Here is a 26,468-nt window from a genome sequence, read left to right as displayed (position 1 = left end):
AGACGCTTCCTCTCTCCGTGAACACACACACACTGAAACACACACACGGACGATAACTTTCACTGTGAGAAATAAAAGAGACAACTTCCACAGAGAGACGACAGCTTCAGGTGGGAATACTGGGAATACTGGAATACTGCCACTTCAACCAGTTACTGACTGAACTCTGTAAGAAGCTTTAGAAAAACACGAGTCAAAGTAAGTAACAGGAGACTCTGTGGAGGAGGAAGAGGAACCTCAGCAGTCTGACCTGTTTGTGCTGTTTGAAATTAGCTGTCTGCCTGTCGGGAGTTTTGCTTCACTCAGAGGAAAATGGCTTCTTGTTCAGAGGAGGATCTGTGCTGTTCTGTCTGCTGTGACATCTTCAAACATCCTGTGATTCTGTCATGTAGCCACAGCTTCTGTAAAGCCTGTCTGCAGAGATGGTGGAGAGAGAAGCAGGCCCAGGAGTGTCCAGTCTGTAAGAGAAGATCTTCAAGGTCAGAACCACCTATTAACTTGGCATTAAAGAACATGTGTGAGGCCTTCTTACTGCAGAGAGATGAAAGAGCTTCATCAGACTCTGAGGATCTCTGCAGTCTGCACTCTGAGAAACTCAGACTGTTCTGTCTGGATCATCAGCAGCCAGCGTGTCTTGTCTGCAGAGACTCTAAACAACACACCAACCACACATTCAGACCCATCGATGAAGCTGCACAAGATCTCAGGGACAAGCTCCAGGAATCACTGAAGCCCTTAAAGGACAAACTGAAGCGATTTAATAAAGTCAAAAAAGTCTGTGATGAAACAGGAAAACACATCAAGGTCCAGGCTGCAAACACAGAGAGGCAGATAAAGGAACAGTTTAAGAAACTTCACCAGTTTCTAGATAAGGAAGAGGAGGCCAGAATCTCTACACTGAAGGAGGAAGAGAAGCAGAAGAGTCAGAGGTTGAAGGAGGAGATTGAGGTTCTGAGCACAGAGATAGCAGCTCTTTCACAAACAGTCAGAGCCTCAGAGGACAAGCTGAGAGCTGCAGACCTCTCATTCCTGAAAAACTACAAGGCTGCAGTGGAAAGAGTCCAGCAACGCCCCCTGCTGGAGGATCCACAGCTGCCCTCAGGAGCTCTGATAGATGTGGCCAAACACCTGGGCAACCTGAGCTTCCACATCTGGAACAAGATGATGAACATGGTCTCCTACAGTCCTGTGATTCTGGACCCAAACTCTGCTAGTTCAGACCTCATCCTGTCTGAAGATCTGACCTGTGTGAGACGAGGAGAGGAGCAGCAGCTTCCTGATAATCCAGAGAGGATTGATGACAGCTGGTCTGTCCTGAGCTCTGAGGGCTTCAATTCAGGGACTCACAGCTGGGACGTCGAGGTTGGAGAGAACACAAACTGGGAAGTTGGTGTGTGTGAGGAGTCAGCAGTCAGGAACAGAGACATAAACTCTGGATTATGGAGAATAGAGTTTTTCAATTATAAATACACAGCATACACCCCATCAGATGAACACAATGATCTGTCAGTGAGAGGATATCCTCAGAGTATCAGAGTGAATCTGGACTGGGACAGAGGAAAGCTGTCATTCTCTGATCCTGACACTAACACACACATACACACCTTCACACACACTTTCACTGAAAAGCTGTGTCCATACATTTATAATTATGAACTACGTCCTCTGAAGATAATACCACTGAACGTCTCTGTAACAGTGAAACAATGATGATGAAGAATTCTGCAATGCTTTTGTATTTTGTGGTAAAGGCTGAAAACTATTTCAGACATCAGTTGTCCTCTTCCAAATAGAATCTGAATGAATACATTGATTGTAAAGAACAAGATATGTAGGCTACTGGGAATGATCTTTGAAAATCATTTAAAAAAAGGCTAAATTATAAACCCGTATGTCAGTTATATGTGCTGATTTCAATCCATTTATGTGTTCATCCATCGGGGAGAGATATATGATTACACCCTGATGAGTTCTCATAATTTTAAACCTTTATATTTTTCATGTGTTTGATTGTTCTCTAACTTTTTCTATCACAGAAATCAGCAACATAAAGGTCAAATGCCTTTCTGACTCTGTTACTGTTTTCATCTGAAAGCTGTCCACTTTCTGTGGAAGGTGTTTTCAGGTCTTTCCTTGAAAAACTGAATGTACATCATGGTTCATACGCGTCATAGTTTGCTAGCTCAGTGAGGGGAAACGATGACATGAAACTCAGCACCCACATTCACACTGACACACGAAAACACCTGGCAGGTTATGTTGAGTCTTTAAAAAATCTTTGTCTATTGATTTGTTGTGTATGGAAGAGGACTGACAAAGAATAACACACGCTAACAGTTTTTTATTAACAACCGGATAGATTCATGGATTCAGCCCGCTCCGCCGTATTCTTAATTCATGTTCATTTAATTCTGTTGCTGAATCTTCTTCATTTGTTGTTCAGTGGAGGAATCAATAAGTGCTTTTGCTGTTGTCTTCATTTTATATTTACTATGAGATAAATTGTATGATGATGTAAATAGACTTTTGAAAGTGATGTCTGGATGTAGTGGGGTTATAAACCTTAAAATTCTTGGAAGATCAAATCTAAATGGACTCCTTCCAAACCCTGCTTTCGTCATTTTATCGTTGAACTCAAACAGAACTGCAGCTCATTTGAATATGTGACGGCCTTTATCGTCTTTAGTCTTTATCGTGTTTGAAAGAAATTCATTTAGCTTGAGATGTTGAAGAACTCATAAATTATGAACATCAGACGCTCCATGGTTTGTTCAAAGTTTATACTTTAATTTTGTACATTTTACAGAGATAGTTATAACTGTTGTATGATTGATTGTAAACCTCTTGGATGTGAATAAAATGGTGGATTAAAACAATAATTTAGTGGGTTTTTATTTAACTGATTTAAATGATAAAGGTATCTTACTATCTGATCAGACATTAAGGAAACATTGACATTGACTAAGCTAAACTCACCTCACAGTGTATCAACTCCACATGCCAGATCCCTTCTGCTCATGTCTTGGCTCCTGATGATGTCACCATTGGTGCAAGGTGCCCGTTGTGAGGATGTTTATTCTTCTCTTTTCATCCATATCTAAATACAGTCAATGGATTACACCAGCAGCAGGCAACCAGTGACAAACATAAACATGAAGCCTCTGTCCCAGCCCTCAGAAATCTCTGGATAGATGCAGACTCTTAACAGAGCTAGTCCTCCTGACTCAGTCAGTACGTTTACACGGTCAGAAAATATATCTATGTATTGTGTTAGTGCCACTAAACAGGACTTTTACAGTCCATGTGAATTTGTTAGTCCTCCTGACTCAGTCAGTAATGAATCAAACTTCTCAAAGTCAGGTTCACACAGTGTGACACTGTGGATGGAGATCAATTTACTCTCGCATGTTTACACTGTCATCAGACTCAAATTGGTCTAGAAGTTCTGAGCATGCTCCACAGTTCCCGGGCCAGGCTTTGACCCAGAAGCCGAACTGCATAAGAGCGTAGCATAGCGAAGTCACGTTGTAGTCAGCTATGGACGTCACCCTAAGCTAGAGCAGTTCTCAACTGGTGGGTCGCAGAGCCATTTTTTTGTGGGTCGGGGATGAATGTGTGCCTGAAAAATTAAAATCTGTGTAGCCCATATTAGCAGCCACGTTTCACAACCTCTCTTCCTGCAGGACTCAGGACTGTGGATTAACATCTTGGTTACTTTTTACCAAGAACCAAAGGAACTGATTAATGATTTAAGTCTCCCTCTCAGACAGGCTCTGGAAGACAGGATATTATAAACATTTACAACACCTTGAGTCAACAACCAAGCAGAAACAGAACACTCTGCTATCTACGAATTGACCCCAAAGACATGAACTGTGACCGAAACCAGTCTCTGCAAAGTCGTAAAATTGACCATCTGTTGAAGGACTGCTGAAGAACTGAATTAAACCACAGCTTTCAATTCTGCATCAAATGAACATTTATATCTTTCTTCATCTAGATATTTGTAATTGTCACATTGAATGTATTATAATCATCTTTTTAAACTCAAAATCTGATCTTCAGAACAGCAATAAGAGTTATATTATGTTTAATAGGAATTTGACGTGGAGCACTATTGCCATCTAGTGTTAGAATGAATACGTAACCTTCATAATTATACATTTGGACGTGTTATAAAGCATACTCTTTAATATTAGCTATAGAAGGTGTTATTTAAAGACACCAATTTATTTTCCTACTTTATTAATATGTCAGACTAATCTGATAGAAATAATATCAAAATGAATGTATGGTGACGTATATATGTTTAGATTATTATTCCTAATCTTATTGAGTAAACTCGGTTTAATTTAAACATATCTCCTCTGGTCAGAGTGGGAGTAACCCTTGGGCGGCACCCCTCTCCTGCAGCTGATAAAAGTTCAGACTCAGCTCAGATCTCAGGTTCTTGTTCTTGTCTTCTTCTGCTTCTCTTCGGACTTTAGTTCGAATCACCTGAAGACTTTTAAGTTTGCGACGTAGAAAGACGAATCTCTGCCGAACTTTCCTTCATAAACCCTCAGCGCACATTTTTGGAAACTTGAATTCTTTCTGGCTCAAGCAAGGCTTTTGAACTTTCTTCTCTAAAGTCTTGGCTCTTCAATTTTTAGAATTAATTTAGATTCATCGAGATGGCCATCAGGTTAATTTAAATTGGAAATCGACACATCAAGACTCTTTAACATTTTTCCTGTTGGATCCACTTGGAGCTGATGATGACACAACCACGACGGCTGAACCGCCGTCTGGACTGGACCAGTCGGCGGAGTTCATCCAAACCACCTCACAGTAAGAGTGTTGGTTCAAAGCTGGTGTTGAGAGATTAGGTCGTGAGTCGTGTCTATTCAGAGCTCCTTTAAATCCAAACAGAATCCCAAAATTTGTTTATCAACTTTTTCTCCTTTGATAATTTGCTGATTAAGTCATTCAAACAATACCACGTTTTATCCCATTACTAAATATATAATGTCACCATACATTATAATTGCATTATCCCGATCCTAAGAATCATATTCTTCATCTGTTTTATCTATACTTTATTGTTTACCATTTCCATATTAAATTTTACACATAAAATTCAGAACTTTGTGTTTTCTGGTTTAAACATTTCTAGAATTACTTCCTTCAAGATATGAAACTGACTGATTAATTAATTACTACAAGTAATATTAATTTCCTTACTTTGTAAGGTGGTGCTCTGAGGTTAAATAAAGATATAATATCTTAATAAATTAATTCTGTCATAAAGACTATGAAGTGCTTTTGAAACATGTTTTTCCGTATCTTTGATCTGTCACGTTTTTGTACCATCTGAGGTCCAAACTGGACAATGTTTTCATGAACTAAATCTGATTTGTTGAAAATTCAGGGTCAAGATCATTCATTAAGGAGTCAGTCCACTGAGCTCAAGGAATGGTGAGCATTGCATTTACATTTCAAAGAGTAGAGCATGTACGTAATGTACAGAGCTGTCCACGTCTTTTCAGCGTTCCACATACAACCACCACTTTGCTGTTTGCTAACGTGCAAGCCAGATCAACTAGATGAAGGTCTAACAATAACTAGCTGAAAGGAGGCATCTCACCACCTGTTTTAGAGGAGTCAGTGATCCTTCCTAGGAGCATGTTTATTTCATCTAACTCGCTCTGCATGGATGACATGCAGAAACTCCTAACAAACCCTGTGTGAAAACCTTTTTTTAATCTCACCAGGGTTCACAGCTCCTCGGTGGTTGACAAAGAGGAGGCGGTTAACTGAAATGTAGAAACAACACCCCCCCCACCCAACAGCACCATCACAATGGTACGCTTTTATTTAGCAAACATTGTTTTTATTAATCCATTTGTCAGTTTGTAATATATAAATTACTTTTAAAAACGTGAGAAGTAGATGAACCTTCAAGAAAACACAGGAGTCTTAGAAAACCTGGACTGTGTTTACAGAGGCCATCTCAGCCAGCCAATGTCTTCTCCCAGAATCTTCTCTGTCTCCTCATACTGTATTTATCTGGTTTTGTTTTCAGGGACAGAACATCTGCGGGGCATTTTTTTTTTTTTTTTTTTTTTTAAACGTTTAAAAAAGTTTGTCTTTCTGCATGTGCCAGCTCCCTTTCCTGTCCGTCCTGTGGCACTCAGTCCATCCAGATCAGTGCAATGTGGGGGGGGGGGGGGGGGGGACGACACTCAACACAGCCTTAGCCCTGGGTTTGAGGAGGGAGGATGAGAAGGGGGAGGAAGAGGACGAGGAGGATGGGGGGACTTTGTGTGTTGGTGGACTAAGGCGTCTGGCAGCATGTTCCCACCTCCTCCTCTCGTCAGAGCTCACATCTCGTTTGACATGTCATCGTGCTCTCCCGCCGACAGGTCGCCATTGGCACTGATTGTGGTACTGTTGTCATGGTAACCAGGGGGCATGAATGACAGGCTATAAGGGAAGAGCTTGTGGCAGGCGGCTCGGTAAGCCTCGGCCGCCTTCTGCTGTTCCTCACCCAGCTGGCCGTCACGCAGTGCATCCAGCACCTCAGTACAGATCTGCAGGGCAGAGACACACACACACACACACACACACACACACACACACACACACACACACACACACACACACACACACACACACACACACACACACACACACACACAGTACAGAGACACACACACACACACACACACACACACACACACACACACACACACACACACACACACACACACACACACACACACACACACACACACACACACACACACACACACACACACACACACACACACACACACACACACACACACACACACACACACACACACACACACACACACACACACACACACACACACACACACACACACACACACACACACAGTACAGAGACACACACGTACCGACACACAAACACACACAGGTTACTATTGTTAGCAACAACTAACAGAATCAAAATAAATAGATGAAAAACATTTTCAATGAGTGAAAACAAAATAACAAGACCACACACACACACGCGCACACGCACACACACACACACAGAAGTTTATGTAATTCATCACACACCTGGAGGCTTTTTCCAGACAGAGACTCGTCCAGCGCTGTAGCGATCTCACATGCCATCTTATCAGAGGAAGGCTGCAGGTAGACCATCATCTTAGCAGCTGCAGAAACAAGACAGAGACTCAGACTACAGCTTGTTTCTCATTAAAACACTTTCAGACACTTGGCTTTCCAGTAAGGTGAAAACTGTTATAGGGCTTTCACACTCCTGATATCCCCAGGAGGAGCTGTATGTGTGGACGCACATTGCATAGACTGTCTGAAACTTTCAGGAGGGCAGATGTGAAAACGGCTTTATTTAGTCGGGTTGTTTGATGATGTGTTAATCAGCTTCAATTAAGACCCACAAAAGTTGATTAAAGCGTATGATTCATTCAGGAAATTACATCTGACTGAAAAGTGTAGAAAAACCCTGATATCTGCGTCTACATCCTTCACGTTTGGAGCCAGCTGGTGGAGCCGTGAGGGGTGGAGGGAGTGATCACTTTGCTTTTGGTATGACCTTTCTAAATGTGTGTGTGTGTGTGTCTGCAGCGTACCAGCCAGTCGGTGTGGGATGGAGTTGGAGTGTTGGCTCAGGTAGTTCTTGTTGAAGCTCTCTGGGTTGCTCTCTCCAAACAGTCTGGAGATCTCCTGCTTCAAAACCGTCCTCACCGCCTCGGCCAAGTCAACGCTGTCACTCACTGTACACGCACGCACGTACACACAAAGATTGCAAATGAATTACAAAGATGAGTTTATGATTTTAAATTGTAAAATGATGCACTAATATGATTCTTTTGCTTCAGTTCTGTTGAAAATGCTTAAGGACACTCACATTAGACCCTGTTGTCCCGTACCATGCTTAAGTCCCCCCTCCCCATTCCCCCGCTGGCTGGCTGCTCCAGGACTAACAGAGCACTCACACCCGTCTCGCTCGTTTGCACCATAATTCAGATGTGTTAAACTATTTATTAGTCCCTTCATCAGCTCAGACTCATAATGCTGATTCAATGTTAACAGCAGCTGTCTTGCACTTGTCGGGGCTGTCGCTCCCGTTAAAGGGTCGGCTCTCCAAAATCCAAACTGCCTGGATGTAAACCAGCACAGTGGACGGACAGTATCTCCTTGGGCAGCAGTATTCAGATCTAGGGAATGGAGATGAAGTTGTATTTGGCTACGTCAGGTTAAACTGGGATATAACCTTTGACCGGAGCGATGTGTAACCACACTCTGTACAGCGAGTGGAGGTTCAGCTGCAGGGAGGTCTGAAGATCTATTGAAAATAAAAGCTTCCAGCTGATAGAGTTGACTGTACAACAGCTGCCCTTCATGTCACTTTGACAGACACCTGATGCGGCTTACACTCACCTCCTTTAAAGAAGCGCACCAGACACTGGTGCAGCCACGGGTGGGACGGCTCGATGGCCACGGCCCTCTTTATCGACTGCAGCATCAGAAGGTACTTCACTTTCAGGTAGGAATAAAATTGAAGAGTTGAGACTTCTGATTTGTGAAATGTGTGTGAGGCGTGGTTTCATGCTGGAAGAGTCAGTCTCACCTTTCCTGAAGTAGATCTCGAAGGCCAGGAGGTGAGTCTCGATCTGGTTGCGCACCAGGTTCTTCAGGGGGATCAGGAACTTCACAGCCTCCTCCAGAGGATTCTCCGGCTGTGAAAGAACAAAACAGTTGTCAAACTCGATCGAGTTCAAATGGAACGATAACCTCTACAGATGAAGTTATGAGGACACCTTGGACAGTTTGTCTGGTATTAGCTCCTCCTTCGGCCCGCCTATCTCCTCGTCATCATCCTCCTTCTTCTTCTTCTGGTTCTTCAGTTGTTTCTCCTTCTCTGCATTCTTCTTCTCCTCCTCCAGCTGCGCCTTCTTCTGGGCTCGTCGCTGTTTGTTGCGCAGTTTCTTCAGCTCTTTGTCCGTCAGATTTTCTACAGAAGGCAAAAAGGTAAAGACTATCACAGCCTGACAGATGAGAAGAGTTAAAGCACTGATTATCTTTCATTATTAGTTCCAGTGCTCTGCTCAGCTGTGATGCTGTGTGCTGAGAGGAATCTAAACCATCGAGTCAGAGTGCCCTCTGTTGGACAAACAACAAACACACACAGACTTACCGGCGTCAGCCTTGCTCTCCTTGCTGTCGTCTGTCAGAGGTTTGTCGTGCAGCGCCAGGTAGATCTGGATGGCAGTCCGAGCAGCTTTGAAGTAGAACGGATGCTGCCGCAGGACGTCCTCCAGCTTCAGCAGATCCACGTAGGAGCGCAACGTCATCTTCCGCATGCAGTACGTGTGGAAGTCGAACTGGTCGTCTGTGATCTCCACAAAATGCTGAGGAGGAGAGGGGAATGAACCAGTGTTTAGATGTGCTGCTGTTAGAAGACTTCACCTGGCATGTTTTGGCTTTTCATAAAATAACAGATTCTTCTGATTCAGAGAAATCACGCAGCTGATTGTGGCTCTGCTTCCGCTCAGTTAATTTGATGATCAACACTTTAAATTTGACATGCTCTCCTAAATAGTCCCCAGTTTCTATTTTGTTCAAATGCTTTTATTATGAAAAGTGATTATCAGGAAATGGGGTGCTTGTAGAAGCAGCTTAACACAACTCAGCAGGTGGGACAGGAAACTTCAAACCAGACAGATTCAGTTAGCAGACAAGCTACGAGTAAGGATAAATGACCAAAAGGAGATTTATAAAAGCATCTCTCTCTGATCTTATGCACAGACACGAGTTCAGAATTGTTTGAGGCAGAGAAGGGAAGTTGTAGCGCTTGAACATGCGTTTAAATGTGAAAACCCTTTAAACTTCAAAATACTACGATATATAATACCGTTGCAGCAAAGAGCAAAAAAAAGTGATTTCAGCTAACTTGGGGTTCTTGGGTTTCATACCGCTGAAGTGATCCAGAGTGACGCTTCTGTGTAACTATTTACGGTGAAGATGAGACAGGTGAGCAGGCGATGCAGACTCCAGGGGATATAATTAACAAAGAAATGACTGCTTTTTTTTAATCCTGGAGGGATGAATATCACTTCACTTGATCTGAACCCAGGCGCTTTTCAAGTTGCTAATCAGTTAAGAAAGCAGATGTGAATGTAGTAGAAGCTCACCCTCTCGATCTCATGGCACTTCTTCAGGGCTTCTCCGAGCTTGTTCATGGCTTTGTATGCGAGGGCACACTCCGTCTGGAACCACATGCATTGCATCTCGTTCAGGTTCTCCACTGCAGACGTCCCCTCCTGAAAACACACACACACAGATTAACACACATGCACACAATGACAGCGTGAATGCCAAATGTTTGCACCCTGTAAACTCACAGCTTTTATTAAAGGGGACATATTATGAAAAATCCACTTAGTGTTTTTGAACATATATATTTGTGTAACTTGAGTGTCTACCGCCCCACAACAGACCTCTGTGATCACGAGATCTGATTGGTCAGTAGGGGAGATCAATGCAGGTTGTTCTCTTGTCCCAAACACAACCCAGAGCAGGTAAGGTGTTCAGCAGAAGTTACCATGGCGATCTACTCCAGTAAGAAGTCTGTGTTTTCAGTTAACCCTGAAGTTGCTTTGCAGCACTTCTGGAGGGCTGATGTTGCATCTGCTCACCACAACTATAAGCAGGCTTTCCTCTCAGTTGTGTTGTTAAAGGAGCTTCTGTCTCTTACCCGTGTGAACTTGGAGCACATCTCCTCGGCTTCCTTGATGAGGCCGGCCTTCAGCATGTACTTGGCACACTTGGAGTTGATGAAGCGATCGGCCGTGTCCAGGGCTTGAGCCTCGTCCATCCACCGTGCTGCTTCCTTTATGTTACCTGCGTGCTGCAACATGCAGAGAAGAAGAACAGACAGGTAAATGATCTTGGTTAGGAATGTTAGTAATTAACTGTTTAACCAATCAGTGATTGACGGAATTTTGACCACTTAATGCCATTGGTCAAAGGGTTAAAAAAATAGAGGAACCTCGCCAACGTGATGTTATTGCTTCATGCAGAGTGTATAAAAACCTTGTAGATCTTGGCCTTGATGAGGAAGAGCTCGATGAGCGTTGGCGTGCTGTCAATGGCCGCGTTGATGTACTCCAGAGCGAGGCCGTGCTTGTCTATGAAGTCAAAGTGCTGCGCCAGGAAATACTGCACCCACAGCAGGGTGGTGGGGGGCTCCTCCTTCCCATCGTCTGCACACATGTTACACAAGTCAGCTTCAGAGTACTGCCTGTAGATGTAGTCTAACAAATTATTTGAGGCCAAAGGAAAAGAAAGCGAGTTTAAAACGATACTCACCGTTTTCACTAAACATTCGGCAGCTCTTTAGACACATTTCAAAGCTGACTACTAATTCTTCAATGATTGTGACCTGTGTGTGGAGATGAACACGTGTTCTTAAACGCATCAAACACAGATTGAGTCACAGCGGCAGGTGATACAACAGGGACAGCATCTCAGAGCGAGTCAGTGGAGGGAGCTCAGAGTGTAAATGAGAGCCTGCTTTACCTTCTCTTTGTTGGTGTAGAGGGACTTGAGGGTGGTGAAGACAGGCGGGCAGCCTTTACTGAAGTTCATCCTCAGGTAGCTGTCCAGACATTCACGAAACTTCTCCCCTGACCAGCACAACACACAGTAAAGATACAGCCGAGTGAGGTTTGTGCTGCAGTGACAATAACATAAGATGCTACAGTCGAACATGGAATCCATTCAATGTGGAAGCACTGCTCAGTCTCTTCAGCTGTAAGCTCAGTTAGCTAAACTACAGAAACAGTGAGCAGTTATCTTGTTACCTGCTTTGGAAATGTGCGCTCAAGGAACATTTTAACAGAAAGAAACATCTCTTTGCACTGTGACAATGTCAGCTTCATTTGTAAATCCTCACAGATCGCTTTTATCTGGGCAGTTCAACGTGGGCTGTATGCTCTGCTCTGTGTTCTGCAGATGCTGCTGAGGAGAGTGTGTAAACTATTAAGAGAGAGCTGCTGGACAAACTACAAGAAGACTTGAATTTCCAAATAACCAAAGAATTGTTTTCTGCATTCAATGTCCAGCAGTTGTCTCAGTCCCCGTGTCCACCTAGCTTTTTTTTTTCTGAGAGCCATCATCTTTTTAAAATTGTTTTCAATGAGTGGCGAGCAATTCGCAGCAGAAAGCGACCACCTGGATGAAAAGAACAGCGCCCATCGTCTTTTTTTTTACAAGCGCTCTGCTGTTTGTGTGCGGCCACTCAGTGCTGAAGTTGAAAATCTTTAAACTTTTCAGAAAGGCGCTGTGACATCACCGGCGCTCTTTTTAAATGTATGCTATTCCCCGTGTATAAAACATGCAGTAAAAAGTAACAGAGCTGTCTCGGTCATAAAGTGGCCGTTGTCAACAGACTGTTGTCATAGAGACATGATGGACGTGCAGCGCTTTTATTCTCAGCATCATGCAGACACTTCTTAGTGCACAGCCAGCGCTTTTCTGCCCGGAGAAAACGGCAGGTGGACACGGGGCCAATAGTGCCCAAATTATCCGATTCAATAAATATATCTGAATAAAATCTTTTGTTTCATCTACTCAAAGAACCCAAAGTCTCTCACACAGTTCTTCCTCAGCAGATGGATTTTTAAACATGATTCTTTTGGTGCGCGACAGTGACTCAGTCTGCTGATACATGGTGTGTGTCACTGCTGCAGGCTGGGCGGGGTTTACCTGTGAGGAAATTAAGAGGCAGTCTTCGGGGAACCAGGCCTTTAGGAAACTTCAGCCAGGAGTCCTCGTAAATCTTCTGACGCTCCTCTATACTCCCTGGAGAGAGAGACAGGCAGCTCAACAAAAAACATTTTATTCCCCCTGATACTGCAGTACCTTGTTTGGCCACATGGAGTTTAAAGGAGCATTTTAGTATTCAAGGAAGCAAAACACAAGGATTCAGACACTACAAGACCAAACATTTTGAAATAAATGTTTTTGACACTTGAATACTGGACTCTGAGGTCTGTTATTTCCCTCATTTCTGGATGTCACACTGTAATCGAATCAAACTGCAGAAAGAAGCTCATTTAAAGTTGGTTTGTTTGCTGTGAGAATAAAAAGAAGAGTCTGAAACTGATTTAAAAAAAGAAGAGGTGGTGACAGGAGAGAAATCCAAGATACTGATGATGGTGCATGGTCCAAACACTGAACAGAACACAGTTTAGGGTTTTAAAATTAGTGAAAAGTAAAGACATTTTTTCAAAGGTGTCTCAAGAGGAACTGCATGTCCACAAGAACTCTTCAGTTTCTACAGAGCAACGAGTGAAAGCATTGCTACTGGGAGCAAACTGGTTTGGTGCGTTATCTTCACAGCACAGGACCATAAACTCATAAAGAGAGCAGTTAAAGTTGCTTCTTCCATTGGATCATCGTGCTGAGGACACAGGACACTTACACCACTGACTGCAGGAGGAAGTCATTACACATCCTACAGGACTCCTCCCACCTACACACAGTCTGTTCTCTTACCTGCCTTCAGGAAAACATTTACAGAGCAGCAGAGAATGAACCGACCTCAAGGACCGTTTTTATCCCAGCAGCACTTGTGTCTGTGAATTTTGATGTTTAAAATTGTTAATGCCACTTATTTCTGACTGTCGGTTTTAAGGGAGGCTGTCTGGGCAAAATCCATCTCATTGCAGTGACTGTTCACTTGCTTGTTCACTCTCACCTGGGGGAGAAAGTTCACACTCGACCTGTAATGAGCCGTTCAAATTCAAAATGTACAGTCTGTCAGGCAGTCTGAAGTAGTTCGCAGTTTGATCCAGCAGGCGGTGCACTCACCGTAACTTTACCTTTGCATTCACTCTTGACCTCAGTAAATGAAGACAGTAATGTTGCCCCGTTAAAAGGGGAGCCATTCAAGGGATGCAAACCCACATGGGGGAGACTCGTCTCTCTGCAGACAGCAGCACACTGCTTTGGTGTGAAGACATAAGGTCAATACAAACTACAAAAAAATCTATATGTAAAAATCGAGATTCTTATCTTCTGAGATTTTAAATAGATTCAGAACTTTTTTTTGTCTAATCAGTCACTCCCTGCTAAGTGCTAATGCTAGCTCTTTATGCAGCGAGAAATTTCTGGGGTCGCAGTAGCCTAGTGGTTGGTGAGCGGTATGGAGGCCCAAGAACCACAACTCCGGCCCTCACTCCCCGACCCTGTTTGAGACTCTCATTCACGGCTTCATCACTTCCCGCCGGGACTACTGTAATGGAGTTCTGTTCGGGCTGTCGAGCACTGCCTTGAACAGACTCAAGTATGTGCAGAACTCTATACCAGGAACGTCTGTGCGCTCTGAACGGGCGTTCTCATAAGCAGGTAGTATTGTGAATAAAAAGAGAGCTGGACTCCAACAAGTTAATAGACCTGTGTTTGTGGCAACAATATTTAAAAAAATAAGTCAAACCTCTCAGATTGTCAACAGACTCTTACTGACTTTAATGGAAAATAAGACAGCCCTACTGTTCACTTGAACGTGAGGGTGAGAAAACACAGCACACAGGTGTGTTCATGGTGCTCACCTGGCTTTAAGGCCTTTTCCAGTCCTTGGTAGTAGGCCCAGTTCTCAGGGTTCCTCTCCTGGAGTCTACTGTAGACCTCACACGCCTCCTCAGGCCTGTCCAGGTTCAGCAGCAGCTCTCCTGCGCGCGCACACACACACAAACACACAAATTAGCAGTTAGCAAGTAAAAATGCTGCAGGACGGTCTAAAGATAATTTGGAATAATTGTCCATGCTTCTATCAAACATGTGAAAATATAACCTGTCTCACAAAACCAGTTTCCTTCTTTTTTTTTTTTTTTTTTTTTAAGTGGTCACATGCATTCTTTGATTCTAAGGAGTCCTTTTTAATCCTGTCTTGTTACCGTTTATCATGTCGGCCATCTTTCCATACAGTCCATCATCTACCCACCTCTGGTCTCCTCCACAGCCAGTTTGTCACAGATCTGTTTCTCGTAGTCGTTGAGGTGATCGAGGGCCTCTTTGTGCAGACCGGCCTCCCTCAGAACCTGGTTCTGATACAGCAGCAGTTCACTGTACTCGTAGTCCACCTTGTCTGGAGACGTCTACACACACACACACACACACACACACACACACACACACACACAGGAGAGAGAGAGATCAATGCTTTCCTTGTTAAACAACATAAACACTCAGACAACATCACTCATTTGATTCACTGCTATCGCTGCTGCAGGCACAGATTGTAACAAGAACACACTTTGTAAAAGCTCAGAACTCATCAGGCATCGTCTGACAAGATACGAGACTCTGAGGACGATGGTCACCTTCTCTGTAATTCTGAAGAATTCATTACATATGACTTCCAGCCTATAGTTCCTTTTCTGAGCGATGCACTGCTTCCTGTCCGATGGGCTACTTGAGACGTGACCGCGGGTTCAGATGAAAAGCAAAGTGAAATAGATATGTTACCTCCACATATGTCTACAAATTAACCACTGTTCATTACCCCAGAGGAGCGCCTCTTCATCTGTTTCTGCTGAGTCTCACTTTAACTATAAATACTAAGTTACACAGAGGCTTCACTTTGAATTTCTTCAGTGCTATGAGCCTGAAAAACAAACTGATTCTCTTTACATTTTTTTGCATTGACACATCTTAAAGATAGTCAGTAGCATGTTTGTATTAAAAAATGTGCCTCCATACGTGTGTGGTGTTTACTGTGTCTGCAGAGAGCCTGTCCAGTCTGTATTTTCATGTTATGTTGGTTGGCATGGGACGTGTCTGGGTGGGGAGAGGACACTTCCCCCAGCAACTGACAGCGCATAGGATTAAATTCAACAAATGGACACTAGTCAGACCGGAGAATATTGCAGATGTGGACGTAGCGACAAAGAAGAGAAAATATAATCAGAGTGAGGGGAAATCCCAGGTGGATAAAGCTCGTTCCAAAACAGAGCCTTGGGTTGGCTTTTACCCGTTATCGGGACTTCATTGAAGGCTTTAAATGTGATTTTTCACACTTAAATGTAATAGAAATCAAGTATATCCTCTGAAAATAACTCTGTGAGTCATGACTGTCTACAATGGGTCTACAATTTCAGAGTCCTATCTTCAGTTTGTTTACATCGCCCGGACGGCTGGCTGTCTCCTCCCCTCGTGTATAAAAGTTGTTTAATTGAGGGACTAGAGAAAAGAAGAATAACATACTGTACTCACTGCTTAACTGTGTTTCTAGATCACGCTCATTTCAGCTAAATTTACATGCAGTGTGAAGATACCAGCATAATAAAGATCACTAGCATTAGCATGCTAACACAACAATGCAGCGTGAGTTGTTTTGGTTTCATGCTGGTGCTCAAGGGCGACATCTACTGGATCAAAAAAAAAAAATCGCATATAAAGCCTAAATCTACTCACTCCTTTCGCGCCGTTGTCAGCCGCAACATGATACAATGTTTGCCCCGCACACACGAATACACACATACACTTGACTCCCCACATTTCGCCGGATGACGAGGCTTTTATAGGTTTGGTGACTAGTACTGTACTCCACTCAGCCGTTAGACTTTTTCAAACTGAAGGACAGACACTATGCACATTTCTAACACAATATTTCAATACTTTGTACTCAAATGTTGAGATTTGGACATTAATTGATCCATAACACTACTTAATACTCAAATACAGAGGTTTATATTGAAAAATGTAGTTTTAGGGTTTAGTTACTCTTTAATGAGCAGCTTGGGAGAGGAGTGATGTGGAGTTGGTCTGCTTACTGTTGGACAGGCAGGTGCCAAACAGACGCTGACGGTTAGCTTGTGTTAGCGTGCTAAATTATTGGCTTTTCCATTACAACACAAGTAATGTTCTCAGGTGGCTGGCGATGTCGGTACAAGCGCACGCTAACCCTAAAGTGGGCGTGGGATTCTGGTGAGGATGAGCCCAGGAGTCAAAGCAACGATCATTTTTACTGACTCTACCTTTGAGTTTGATGAAATAATACTAAGATGGTGCATATCTGTAATAAGTCAAACTTTGTCGTGTGTGTCCTTAAGAGGAGAAGAAGCAATCTAAGAATCTAAATGAACCCCAGGTCTCCCGCTGACCTCAACGCCGTAACGTCCCGTAACGTTTAAAGGACTGCCTAGAATGACGTGAAAAGGTTGATGCTCCTGTGATGTTCCTCCATCTACGTCTCATCGGATTTTAAAGTTGCTTCTAAATGAACCCTTACAGCTCTGTCGAGTGGTTCCTTATTCATTTTACCTACTTGTTGTGTTTTGCGGAACTCCTCGACAATCTTGGCAGCCATCTCAAAGTCCTCCAGCAGGTGATAGGCGACGGCGTACCCGATCCACGAGGCTCGTTGGGCTGGACGCAGCTGCAGCAGCTGGTACCGGGTCTCCTGGAGGACGAGGAGGAGAGCGCCACAGCACAAAAACACAGAGGTCAACAATTTCAATGTAAACTGACTGAAGGTTTAATGTAAAGTTAATGTCCAGGTTTAAAGACGGATATGAAACTGCAGCTTCTGCGTGACTTCTCGTCAGAGGAAGGTTAAAGGTCAAATCGGTACAGCAAACTCCGGCACACGGTCTGAATTGAACAAAAACGTTGCCAATGTCTTTGTGCAATTCAGACAGTGTCCAATATTTGATGCCTCGCCGTGGAATCAAAACAGGTAGGGATACTCGTTTGATTTTTTAACATTCTGTTACCATGACAATCCTACCCTGCACCGCCCTCGGCCCCCCTCATCCACCCAGACAGTGAAATGAGTGAAACCCCTCACCCTGTATCCCTCCAGGTCTCTCATCTGGATCTGCAGCAGTGAGAGGTCCCGCAGGATCTGCAGGTTGTCCTTGTCCCACTTCAGGGCGTTGCGGTAACACTTGATGGCCTCGTCGTACTTTTTGTCTGAGCGCTGCAGCAGGCCGTACACATGCCAGCCTGAGAGAAGGAGAACGTTCAGGAACCCAACCAGACGCCTTTACTACAGATCTACATGCCCAGGGGGTCTTTAGATGAACCGGCTTCACTGACTCTAACAAAGGAGACCAGACTGAGAGGTCACACAAGGCTGATCAACCTGATGAGTTTACCTAGAGTAGTGCGTTCACATGAAAGGGGCGGAGTTAGCAGCATATATCCAATCACAAACAGGAAGCAGTCTACTGTCATCAGGTGGTTATACTTTACAAAGTCCTTCCCTCCCCTTGATATTAAGAAAGTTAAACATGTGATCCGGACACAGCTGGGCCTGAGACTGCGAGGACATGAAGCGTGTGAAAACGAGGGTTAACAACATGACTTCGCTGTGGCAGAAGGATACAGACGTGGCTCTTGAGGTCGTTGCGTAGGCCTCGCCTCACCAGCTCGTAGGCCTCCTCCTTCTTGCCCAGACAGTTGAGGGTTAAACCCTTCATGGCCAGCGTCTCTGGAACACAAACAAAACATGAACGGAAACGAAGCAGTGACACAAAGACACGAGACGTTCATGAGCCCACAGAGGTCGGGTTACTCTGCAAGTCTCACCACTGTCACCTTTTACATTCTGACGCTTTTAACTGTCTGATTTAATTAGATGAAGATTTTAATCGTGGAACGTCTGGGAGTAACAACTGAAACACGACTGATCTCTAATCTGGTTTGATCAGCTGGTCTGCTTGATTCTGAGAGTCAGAGACCTCCGGGCATTACTCAGCTTGTTAAGTTTATGAACTATATTGAAAGCTGAACTTTTGACCCTAAAGTTTTCTCCCGGCTCGTCATCAGGATACTCATCAAACCAGCAGTATTTTCTCTTTAAATCAGGATAAATAAGGAAAATAGAAAAAGGTTATTGTCATCCTACGTTATGCCTTTTCCTCCAGCCTCACTGAAAACAGGAGGATCAGGCTGACAGTGATGCAGCACGGCATTCCTCAGACTCCTGCTTGCTTTGTGAGTCTTACCTCCATGTTCAGCAAACTTCGGGTTGCCCAGGATCTGTTTGCAGAACTTCAGGCCGTTTCTGTACTGCTTGTGCTCGTAACATCTCTGCAAAACAGAAAAGAAAAGACAAAGCAGACTTAAGATCAGACATCTGAGGGCCGACAGCCTGCCGCTCTTTCCTGCACTGACCCTCACAGAGGCTTGTGGAAGTGTATGAAGAGAGTTTCTGCCACGAGCAAAGAGACACATCCAGCAAACATGACCTCTGTGGCCGGGTAACATGTCAACGCTAAGATCTGAAAAATAAATGGAGCAGATGTGATCAGACAAGGGATCAGAGGAATGTGCCCGGCTCAGTGTAGACAGGAGCCCCCTCTAGTGGAGACACGGGGAACATACCCTACAATATATTCACATATCTCCATGACTGACAGGCAACGGGCACAGCGAGTCCCCGGGAGGATTATTTGTGTTCTGTGAAACAATGGAGGGGGAGGGGGAAATAACATCTGCACAGTATTGCAATATTAAGTTGATTTAAAAAAAATTGTATTCTTCAATGTATTCGACAATTATCCCAAATAAGGACGTCCCATTACCAGAATGATGAACAGAGATAAGATAAATCCAGACGATATCGATATCTTTTTTGATACCAGGGCGATAAAAATAAAAGAGGGACTCATAATGGGTCATTTGTTGGTTTTAATTAACAATAATTGCTGACTCTTTTTTTAAGATGTATTATTGGGGTTTTTATGCCTTTCTCTGAGGACAGGGCAGAGGGTAGACTCGGACACCGGGGAGACAGAGAGAGAGGGGAACAACAGACGGGAAAGGAGCCACAGGACCGCCAGCCCTCAAGGACCAAGCCTCTCCACTAGGCCACCTGTGCCCCCAATAATTGCTGTCTTAATTGCACAAAAACATTGGCAACAACAAAGCGGATTTTTTTTTAATGATAAATGGACTTTTGGTCTTCTGACCAAAAGTCCATTTGGTCCAAAGCTCTTCTACACAGCAGGTCACACCTACACATTCACCCTGATGGTAGAGGCTGCTGTGTACAGAGAGCATCAGAAGAAACTAATCCCATCCACATTCTCTCACCACCAACGAAGCAGCAGGAGCAACTTGTTAAACAGCTTGATCCAGGACACATCGGACATGTGGCTGCAGGAGCTGGGGATCAAACCCTCGCCCTTCCAGTTGAGATACAACAACTCTACCAACTGAGCCACAGCCGGTTTGAGTTAGTATGTTTGATTTATTCTTTTTATCTTTCAAAGAGGATCCAACTTAACAAAATGACTTAAGCTTTTCCATGTCTTGTTAATAAAGAAGTGAAGGTGGGATGAATGTTAAAATACCAAATCAGTGAAGGAGACCTGGTTTGACAAGAACCTGCAGCAGGGACCTGTGAGTGCTGACCTGAATGATTCAAACTTTAAACAAATATTAAGAGCCACATAAAGGGTTTCTCACGATACCAGAAATTTAAACTTCAATTTGTTAAATTTATTTCGAAACCTGTTTGATACCATGGCACCAGATATTGGGGAAATGTCTTGTTTGTATTAACGAACACTGCTGCAGATAAACTCAATTGTTGCTAAATTGCACTAAAACATTGACAGTGTTCCGGTGTGCATGCCTGCATTTTTTTTCATGGATTCAATTCTCTCCGGCACACCTGTCTGATGATACAGATGTTTTCTGTACTTTTCGACCATAAAATAAACAGGTTTTAAATGATGTTAAACGCACTGTAACGAAAAGTAACGAACTTTTAGACCACCTTAATACAAATGTTGATAAACTTCAGACAGTTCCATCAAATAACTTTATGATACGGGGATGTGAACTATGAAGCCTGGTCAGGTGTGTCGAGCAGCTTTGTCATTGATACACTTTGTCATGTTACAGGGCCACATACTACACCGCATTACTGGTTGCCAGGCAACTGTTCCGTTTGTGAATGACTTCTACTAGTATATCAAAGAGACGTGGGTGTTACAGGGCGTTTGGTGTACTGAATCTTTTGGTTACCTCCTAGCTACCTGCTCTGACGGCTACTTCACAAACTAGCATTAGCCGCATGCTAACGTCATCTCCCTACCAGTATCCTCTTGAAGAGTGCGTTCTCCTTCGGCGGTAGAGTGATTGTGGGCATTGTGCTGGCTTTCTATGCCTCTGCCGGTCCACACATGAAGGATATCCTCTCGGGAGTCAGAGATGCTGGACTGTTTCAGTCTCTTCGGGCTCCTCTCTCTCACGTGTTGAAGCCGAGGCCCCCTTCCGAGGAAAATGGCCGACGCGCTTCTCCTCCGGGTCAGGCTGCTCGCTGACCCTGTGTTCATGGGCTGTCGGAATAATCGGAAATATGAGTTTCCCGCTGGTTCAGTTCAGTTATTTTTAGTGTATTTGAAGTTCTTCCTCAAGAAACACTACCACCCCTCGTGAAAGACGGGTACATTATATAAGATCATTGTTATTTCATTCCAGATTTTTGTTTCTATTTAATTGTTTTGTTTGGACGATGAATTAAATAAACTATATAATACAAAATAGATAACTATTTAAATAAATAAATGAAGGGAGGGAGGAAAGAAGGAAGGAAGGAAGGAAGAAATGAATAAAGAAAGAAAGAAAGGAAGGAGACTTTAAGTTCACTTCATTTGTCTGTCTACTCGCTGTTATATTGTATAGTTTCTGCTGATAACATGTCTACACTTATGCACTTTAACTTATAGTATCACTGATTGTACAGCTCTGGACAGCTCACTATGTCAATACTGTCCATTTACAACTCTGTTTTTGCACATTTACATTTAATCTTTCATATTTAAGACTAGTAATGCTGAGTTAAATCCTGGTTGTATATATTCCCATTCTTAGTTTTGATATTTTCAGTGCTTATTTACTTTGTATTTAATATCATATTGTGTTTAGATTTACTAACATGGTTTTTTTTTACTCATATTGTGTGTTTGGACAACCTGCTGCTGTAACGCCACAATTTCCCAGTTTGGGATCAATAAAGTAACTCTATTCTATTCTATTCTATTCTATTCTATTCTATTCAAGAGCTGGTTACTGTGACTCAGCTGCCACTCAGGAGAGTCATCATACCAAAATATCTTCTACAGACGTGGACATTTTCAAAAATTATTACTTCATTTTACCACCTCGAGTGGTCACAGAATCTGGTCTGGCCCATGGACTAAATGAGGATCCTAAAAAATAAACAAATCTAAAATGAAGGTCAATAAAGAGTTCATTGTTTTTGAAAAGCTGAAACAAAAAGTTGGAGTTGTTAAATAATTTAAACACTCAACACAAAAAAAATATTTTCAACTTTCCATGGAGCACTTGAATGCAGCATTTGACCTCGCATTCATTTGCTCATTCTTGAATTTCTGAATGAGTTATCTTTGTTACTAGATTATTCAAACGTATAAAATCTGAATATTTATCAAGTCTCTCGTTTAATTTTGATTTAAAATGTTTAATGTTTTCCTATGTAATTAATAATAATGTATTTCCTTTTATTTCATGGCTTTCTTAGACTTGGAAAACTGTATTTATCCCAGAGGATAACTCCATTCCACAGTCCACCCAGAGCATGCATACTTTTTACAATCAGACATCAGATGGAGTCAGAGACAACAAACCAATCAGGACTTAGCACTCATGTGTGGTCTCTTTGGGTAATGACACCCACAAGGGCCAGGCAAGATGAAAAGCACGGTTTAAGGACAACAGTAACAAATAAATAAGTCAATAAAACATAACCAAGCAATCTAGGATGCACTACACATAACTCCCTGGTCGTAATTCAGTTTTAAATGATTGTTAGATTTGTTTTCTTTCAAAAAAGGCTTAAAAAAAGCTGTGCATAATAAAATATGAATATATTTTTTTATGTAATATCATCCTCCAAAGATAAGAAGAGGAGGTCCATTTTCATGTCATTGATTAGGCCTCTTAAAGTCAAATGTTTTATTATTTTATATCAATAATAATAATAATGCATTAGACTTTTATAGCGCTTTTCTAAATACTCAAAGAGGCTTAACAACGAAAATAAAACAAAGATAAAATCCTGTCAGAGAAGGAGGATGAGAGTTGAGATTGTTAGTGGTTGTGGGCGATGTTGAAGTGAGTTCTTGAAGGTGGAAAGTGAGGTGGGGATGGGATGGGAGCTGCAATGGAGAAGGTCCTGTCCCCCCAGGACTGATGGTTGGTCCTTATCTCTTAAACTTGCTGAGTTTTAATTTAAGTGTATTTAAAGTTTATCCACTTGGTAAAAACTTGGTTTGACTTCTACAGAAATAATCTACATTTATGTTTGAATGGTTTAACCAAAATAATGTGTGACTTGTACTTTTTATTTTTTTATTCTCCATTAAAACACATCTTTTGTATTCTATCTGTGGTGACCAATTTTAAAATTCTTGTGTATTCACAATAAAAAAATAAAATCAGATGTTCTAAAGTTTAAATGTCAAAATCATGAAGTATACCCCCCCATAATAACTTTAAGACATTCATCACAGGGGTTAATATAATTTATCTTCCTAAAAGGTGTTTTTTAGGTGTGGGGGGAGTGAGGTATCTGTTAGTTCTTCTAACTTTTTATCAGAGTCCTCTTTCCTTTAATGACACACTAAACACAGCACTCGTCTCCTTTCCATTGTTGACCAATGACACCATTTGCAAAGTCATACAGCCTGATTTACATAATCTCCCAGGGACTTCAGGCAGCGGTGGCAGGAACCTTTTAGTTCATAGAAGAGAAGCCCCTGAACCTTTGAGTTCTGTGGACCTGTGGTGGAAACGGGGCTTAAATCTGCTCTACAGCATCTGAGAAGTTCATAAGTTAGAAAATAAAGAAACAATCAGGAATTAAACTTCAGAACATTCGTAAGAACTTCCCAACTTCTTTATTAAGAATCTTCCTGAGTTTTATCTTGAGGAAATGTTTGTGAATGCTGTCCCAGGCGTGTTGAAGCGACGTATCGTTGACTCTGGGATCCTCTACTCTGATCTTCCAGAGTGTTTAATCGATCGCAGAGTGGCAGGATCGGACACCACTGCTCTTCAGCTAAAATGACTTTCAACCGGTTATTTCACCGAGCTGTTCAAGTCAGCAGAGGTACGACGAAGGCATAATGTCCATGTGTTCGTAATGTGGGGAGGAAAGACTTGTGTTTAATACGAGTGTTTGTAATCGTGACGGCGCGTTTATTCTGCGGTCTGACCTTAGCTTAGCTTAGCTTAGCATACCTGTAGCCCAGCTGTCATAGAGAAGAACCTGCTTTTCATGTGTGTCTTAACAAAATGTGCAAAGTGATTACTCGTTGTTCATTTATACTTCTACTGTATATTTATTGACATGTTTGATCAGGAAGTCGGCAGAGAAACACTTGATAGTGGTTGCAGAATGAATTAATTCTTGATTTGACAACAAAATAGCAAAAATATCGAGAAAAAGTGATAATGGGGATGATGAAGGTAATCTCCTTTTCGATACTGTGTGTTTTAAAACAATGCAGTCTCTGGAAAGTACAAAAAGTACATCTGCATCATCAGACAGGTGTGCAGGACTCATATACAAATGAACGTTGTCGATATATCTGTCCTACTTTGTAAAAAACAGAAGTTTGTCTGCATTGTTTTGTAATTAAGAACAACAACATTCCCAATATTTAGCGCCTAGGATTTCTATTTTTGTTGCCATTGTATTGAACTAGAAATCAACATTGTCTGATTGGTATCACATTGAAGTTTAAGTTCTGGTAAGGTAACCCTAATATCGCGTTGTTACTCTTACTGAAGTACAAAACAGCTCTTCATGCCTCTTAGAATGATTTTCATTTTTTTGATTTGACAGTGGGATCCAGGTCTGCGTTCACGAGCTCCAAGCCGGACTTGGCCAACCCTAACTGGCTGCGAGTTGGTCTTGCCTTTGGATCAGCTGCTTTCCTCTGGGGCCTGGTGAGTAACGGACTCATTTCACACGAATCTCTCTCGCTTCTTCTTCAAGTGTATCGCCTAAACACGACTGTGTTTCTAAATAGATTTGGATTCTGTGTAAATAAAAGACAGAAGAGCACAGTCGTACAATCATTGTTTTTACAGAGAGTCCCTGAATGTTTGAATGATAGTAGGTACTGTAGATGAGGAAATCCTGCCAGACACATTATTCCTCAAATGTTGCACTCTTTGTCTGAGCTCTTTTTCACAGAGAGGTGACCCCCTCCCCACCTTTAATTAGATAGACTCAGTTTCTCTGGGATACTCCTTTTTTACATCCAGTCACTAACCTCTGTTTCAGTTTGAAATGAAAATACACACAAGACCCTCGTGCCCTCATGAAAGGATAAGAGCTCAGTCTAGAAACCTGTCCTGATTCTGCCCCTGTGCCCTACTACTGATAAGTTAACCCTTAGTTTCCACTGAAACCAAAACAGCATTTCCACCCTCCAGTAATGCCTCTACTACCTACCCCACCACATGGCCCCTTATTGGCCCTCACAACTCAACCGTGTAGACCAGGTCTCCAGTGTCTGAACTGGGTGTTTCAACATGTGATGCCATTGAGCCCAGAAATACTTTCCCCCCTAAGCTTACTTTGGGAAAGAGATTTCTTTCTCTCGGTCTCCCTGGTTCCCCCCCCCTCCCTCTGCCCGCCGCTCAGCTGAGTGCCACGTGTCCTCAGGGACGAGAAGGGGGATTATGAGGAGCACGGAGAGGAGGCAGCCTGTGTTTCTCCTTTCAGCTTTTTCTTCTTTTCCCTAAAAACATATTGCTGGGTTTTGTTGTTTTAGTTTGGGCTGGACTTCCCGGGTAGTCCTGTTTTCACTCTTTTGTTCTCTGAGGTAGTTTTTGGGAGGAGAGGTTAGAAGAGTGACGGCCCTTTGCATGGTCAGCTCGGCACCTTCCCATCTTTCCTTTTAGGCTGCGCTCTCCAGTGTGTTAAATCTTTTGCATCCCGCGTGGCGTCCCTCTTTTGATGTGTTTTCGGCCTTGTTTTTTTAAATCCTGGGTTTAGTTAGTTTTGTTTAAGGAGGCTGTAACGATCTCTGCAAGGCAAATGAAGAATTTCCGAGTATGATGGGGTGCAATTGAATTCTCCAGAACGTTGCGATGTAAACGTTTCAATGCCTTCTCTGTTTCCCCCCCGCAGCTCTTCAAGCAGCACAGCACAGACGTCCATGAGTACAAAGTGAGGAACGGTCTGGAATAACCCGCTGCACCACATCCAGCTGTGAGTGTTTCTGTCGTCTCGTCTCACACTTTCTTAGCTGCACTGTCGTCCATTCTGAAGATGTCAAATCAATATAAGAATAAAGAAATAACCCGTGATTCTCTGTCTCCTCTTGTCCTGTGTAGGAGGTCACACGGTCCTGTCTGTGGATGCAGCTGATTCTGTGTGTTCTGTGTAAAATAAAGATTAGCCATGTGTAAAA

The 26,468-nt window shown here is 42.8% G+C and overlaps 3 protein-coding genes across 3 annotated transcripts; 2 read left to right on the top strand and 1 right to left on the bottom strand.

Annotated features, from left to right (window-relative positions):
- Positions 1-2,879, top strand: LOC109994431 (E3 ubiquitin-protein ligase TRIM39-like). The gene has a single exon (XM_020647750.3). The coding sequence runs from the start codon at positions 313-315 to the stop codon at positions 1,708-1,710; it is 1,398 nt and encodes a 465-aa protein (XP_020503406.1). The 5' UTR covers positions 1-312; the 3' UTR covers positions 1,711-2,879.
- Positions 2,880-5,836: 2,957 nt separating this feature from the next.
- On the bottom strand, positions 5,837-21,312 carry naa15a (N-alpha-acetyltransferase 15, NatA auxiliary subunit a). Its single transcript, XM_020647805.3, has 20 exons — positions 21,113-21,312; positions 19,014-19,098; positions 18,392-18,496; positions 17,852-18,009; positions 17,330-17,464; positions 15,005-15,158; positions 14,613-14,732; positions 12,766-12,861; positions 11,578-11,684; positions 11,368-11,440; positions 11,092-11,261; positions 10,754-10,906; positions 10,191-10,319; positions 9,194-9,407; positions 8,817-9,010; positions 8,627-8,735; positions 8,437-8,535; positions 7,626-7,769; positions 7,090-7,187; positions 5,837-6,572 (listed from the first exon to the last, which is right to left on the bottom strand). The coding sequence occupies exons 1-20, from the start codon at positions 21,164-21,166 to the stop codon at positions 6,363-6,365; spliced, it is 2,607 nt and encodes an 868-aa protein (XP_020503461.1). The 5' UTR covers positions 21,167-21,312; the 3' UTR covers positions 5,837-6,362.
- Positions 21,313-23,992: 2,680 nt separating this feature from the next.
- ndufc1 (NADH:ubiquinone oxidoreductase subunit C1) lies at positions 23,993-26,468 on the top strand. Its single transcript, XM_020647809.3, has 4 exons — positions 23,993-24,151; positions 24,890-24,993; positions 26,186-26,266; positions 26,392-26,468. The coding sequence occupies exons 1-3, from the start codon at positions 24,106-24,108 to the stop codon at positions 26,243-26,245; spliced, it is 210 nt and encodes a 69-aa protein (XP_020503465.1). The 5' UTR covers positions 23,993-24,105; the 3' UTR covers positions 26,246-26,266; positions 26,392-26,468.

Source organism: Labrus bergylta, chromosome 9 (assembly GCF_963930695.1).
Source record: "Labrus bergylta chromosome 9, fLabBer1.1, whole genome shotgun sequence".
NCBI lineage: Eukaryota > Metazoa > Chordata > Actinopteri > Labriformes > Labridae > Labrus > Labrus bergylta.
This window is presented reverse-complemented; position numbering and strand designations above follow the sequence as displayed.

Excerpts from the sequence above, each read along its gene's own strand:
- ndufc1 (XM_020647809.3), top strand. The coding sequence starts at position 24,106 with ATGACTTTCAACCGGTTATTTCACCGAGCTGTTCAAGTCAGCAGAG. Across the intron at positions 24,152-24,889 it reads AGCTGTTCAAGTCAGCAGAG|TGGGATCCAGGTCTGCGTTC; the intron begins GTACGACGAAGG and ends TTGATTTGACAG. Across the intron at positions 24,994-26,185 it reads CTGCTTTCCTCTGGGGCCTG|CTCTTCAAGCAGCACAGCAC; the intron begins GTGAGTAACGGA and ends TCCCCCCCGCAG.
- LOC109994431 (XM_020647750.3), top strand. The coding sequence starts at position 313 with ATGGCTTCTTGTTCAGAGGAGGATCTGTGCTGTTCTGTCTGCTGTGAC.
- naa15a (XM_020647805.3), bottom strand. The coding sequence starts at position 21,166 with ATGCCCACAATCACTCTACCGCCGAAGGAGAACGCACTCTTCAAGAGG. Across the intron at positions 10,907-11,091 it reads TCAAGGCCAAGATCTACAAG|CACGCAGGTAACATAAAGGA; the intron begins GTTTTTATACAC and ends TGCATGTTGCAG. Across the intron at positions 7,188-7,625 it reads CATCCCACACCGACTGGCTG|CTGCTAAGATGATGGTCTAC; the intron begins GTACGCTGCAGA and ends TTGTTTCTGCAG.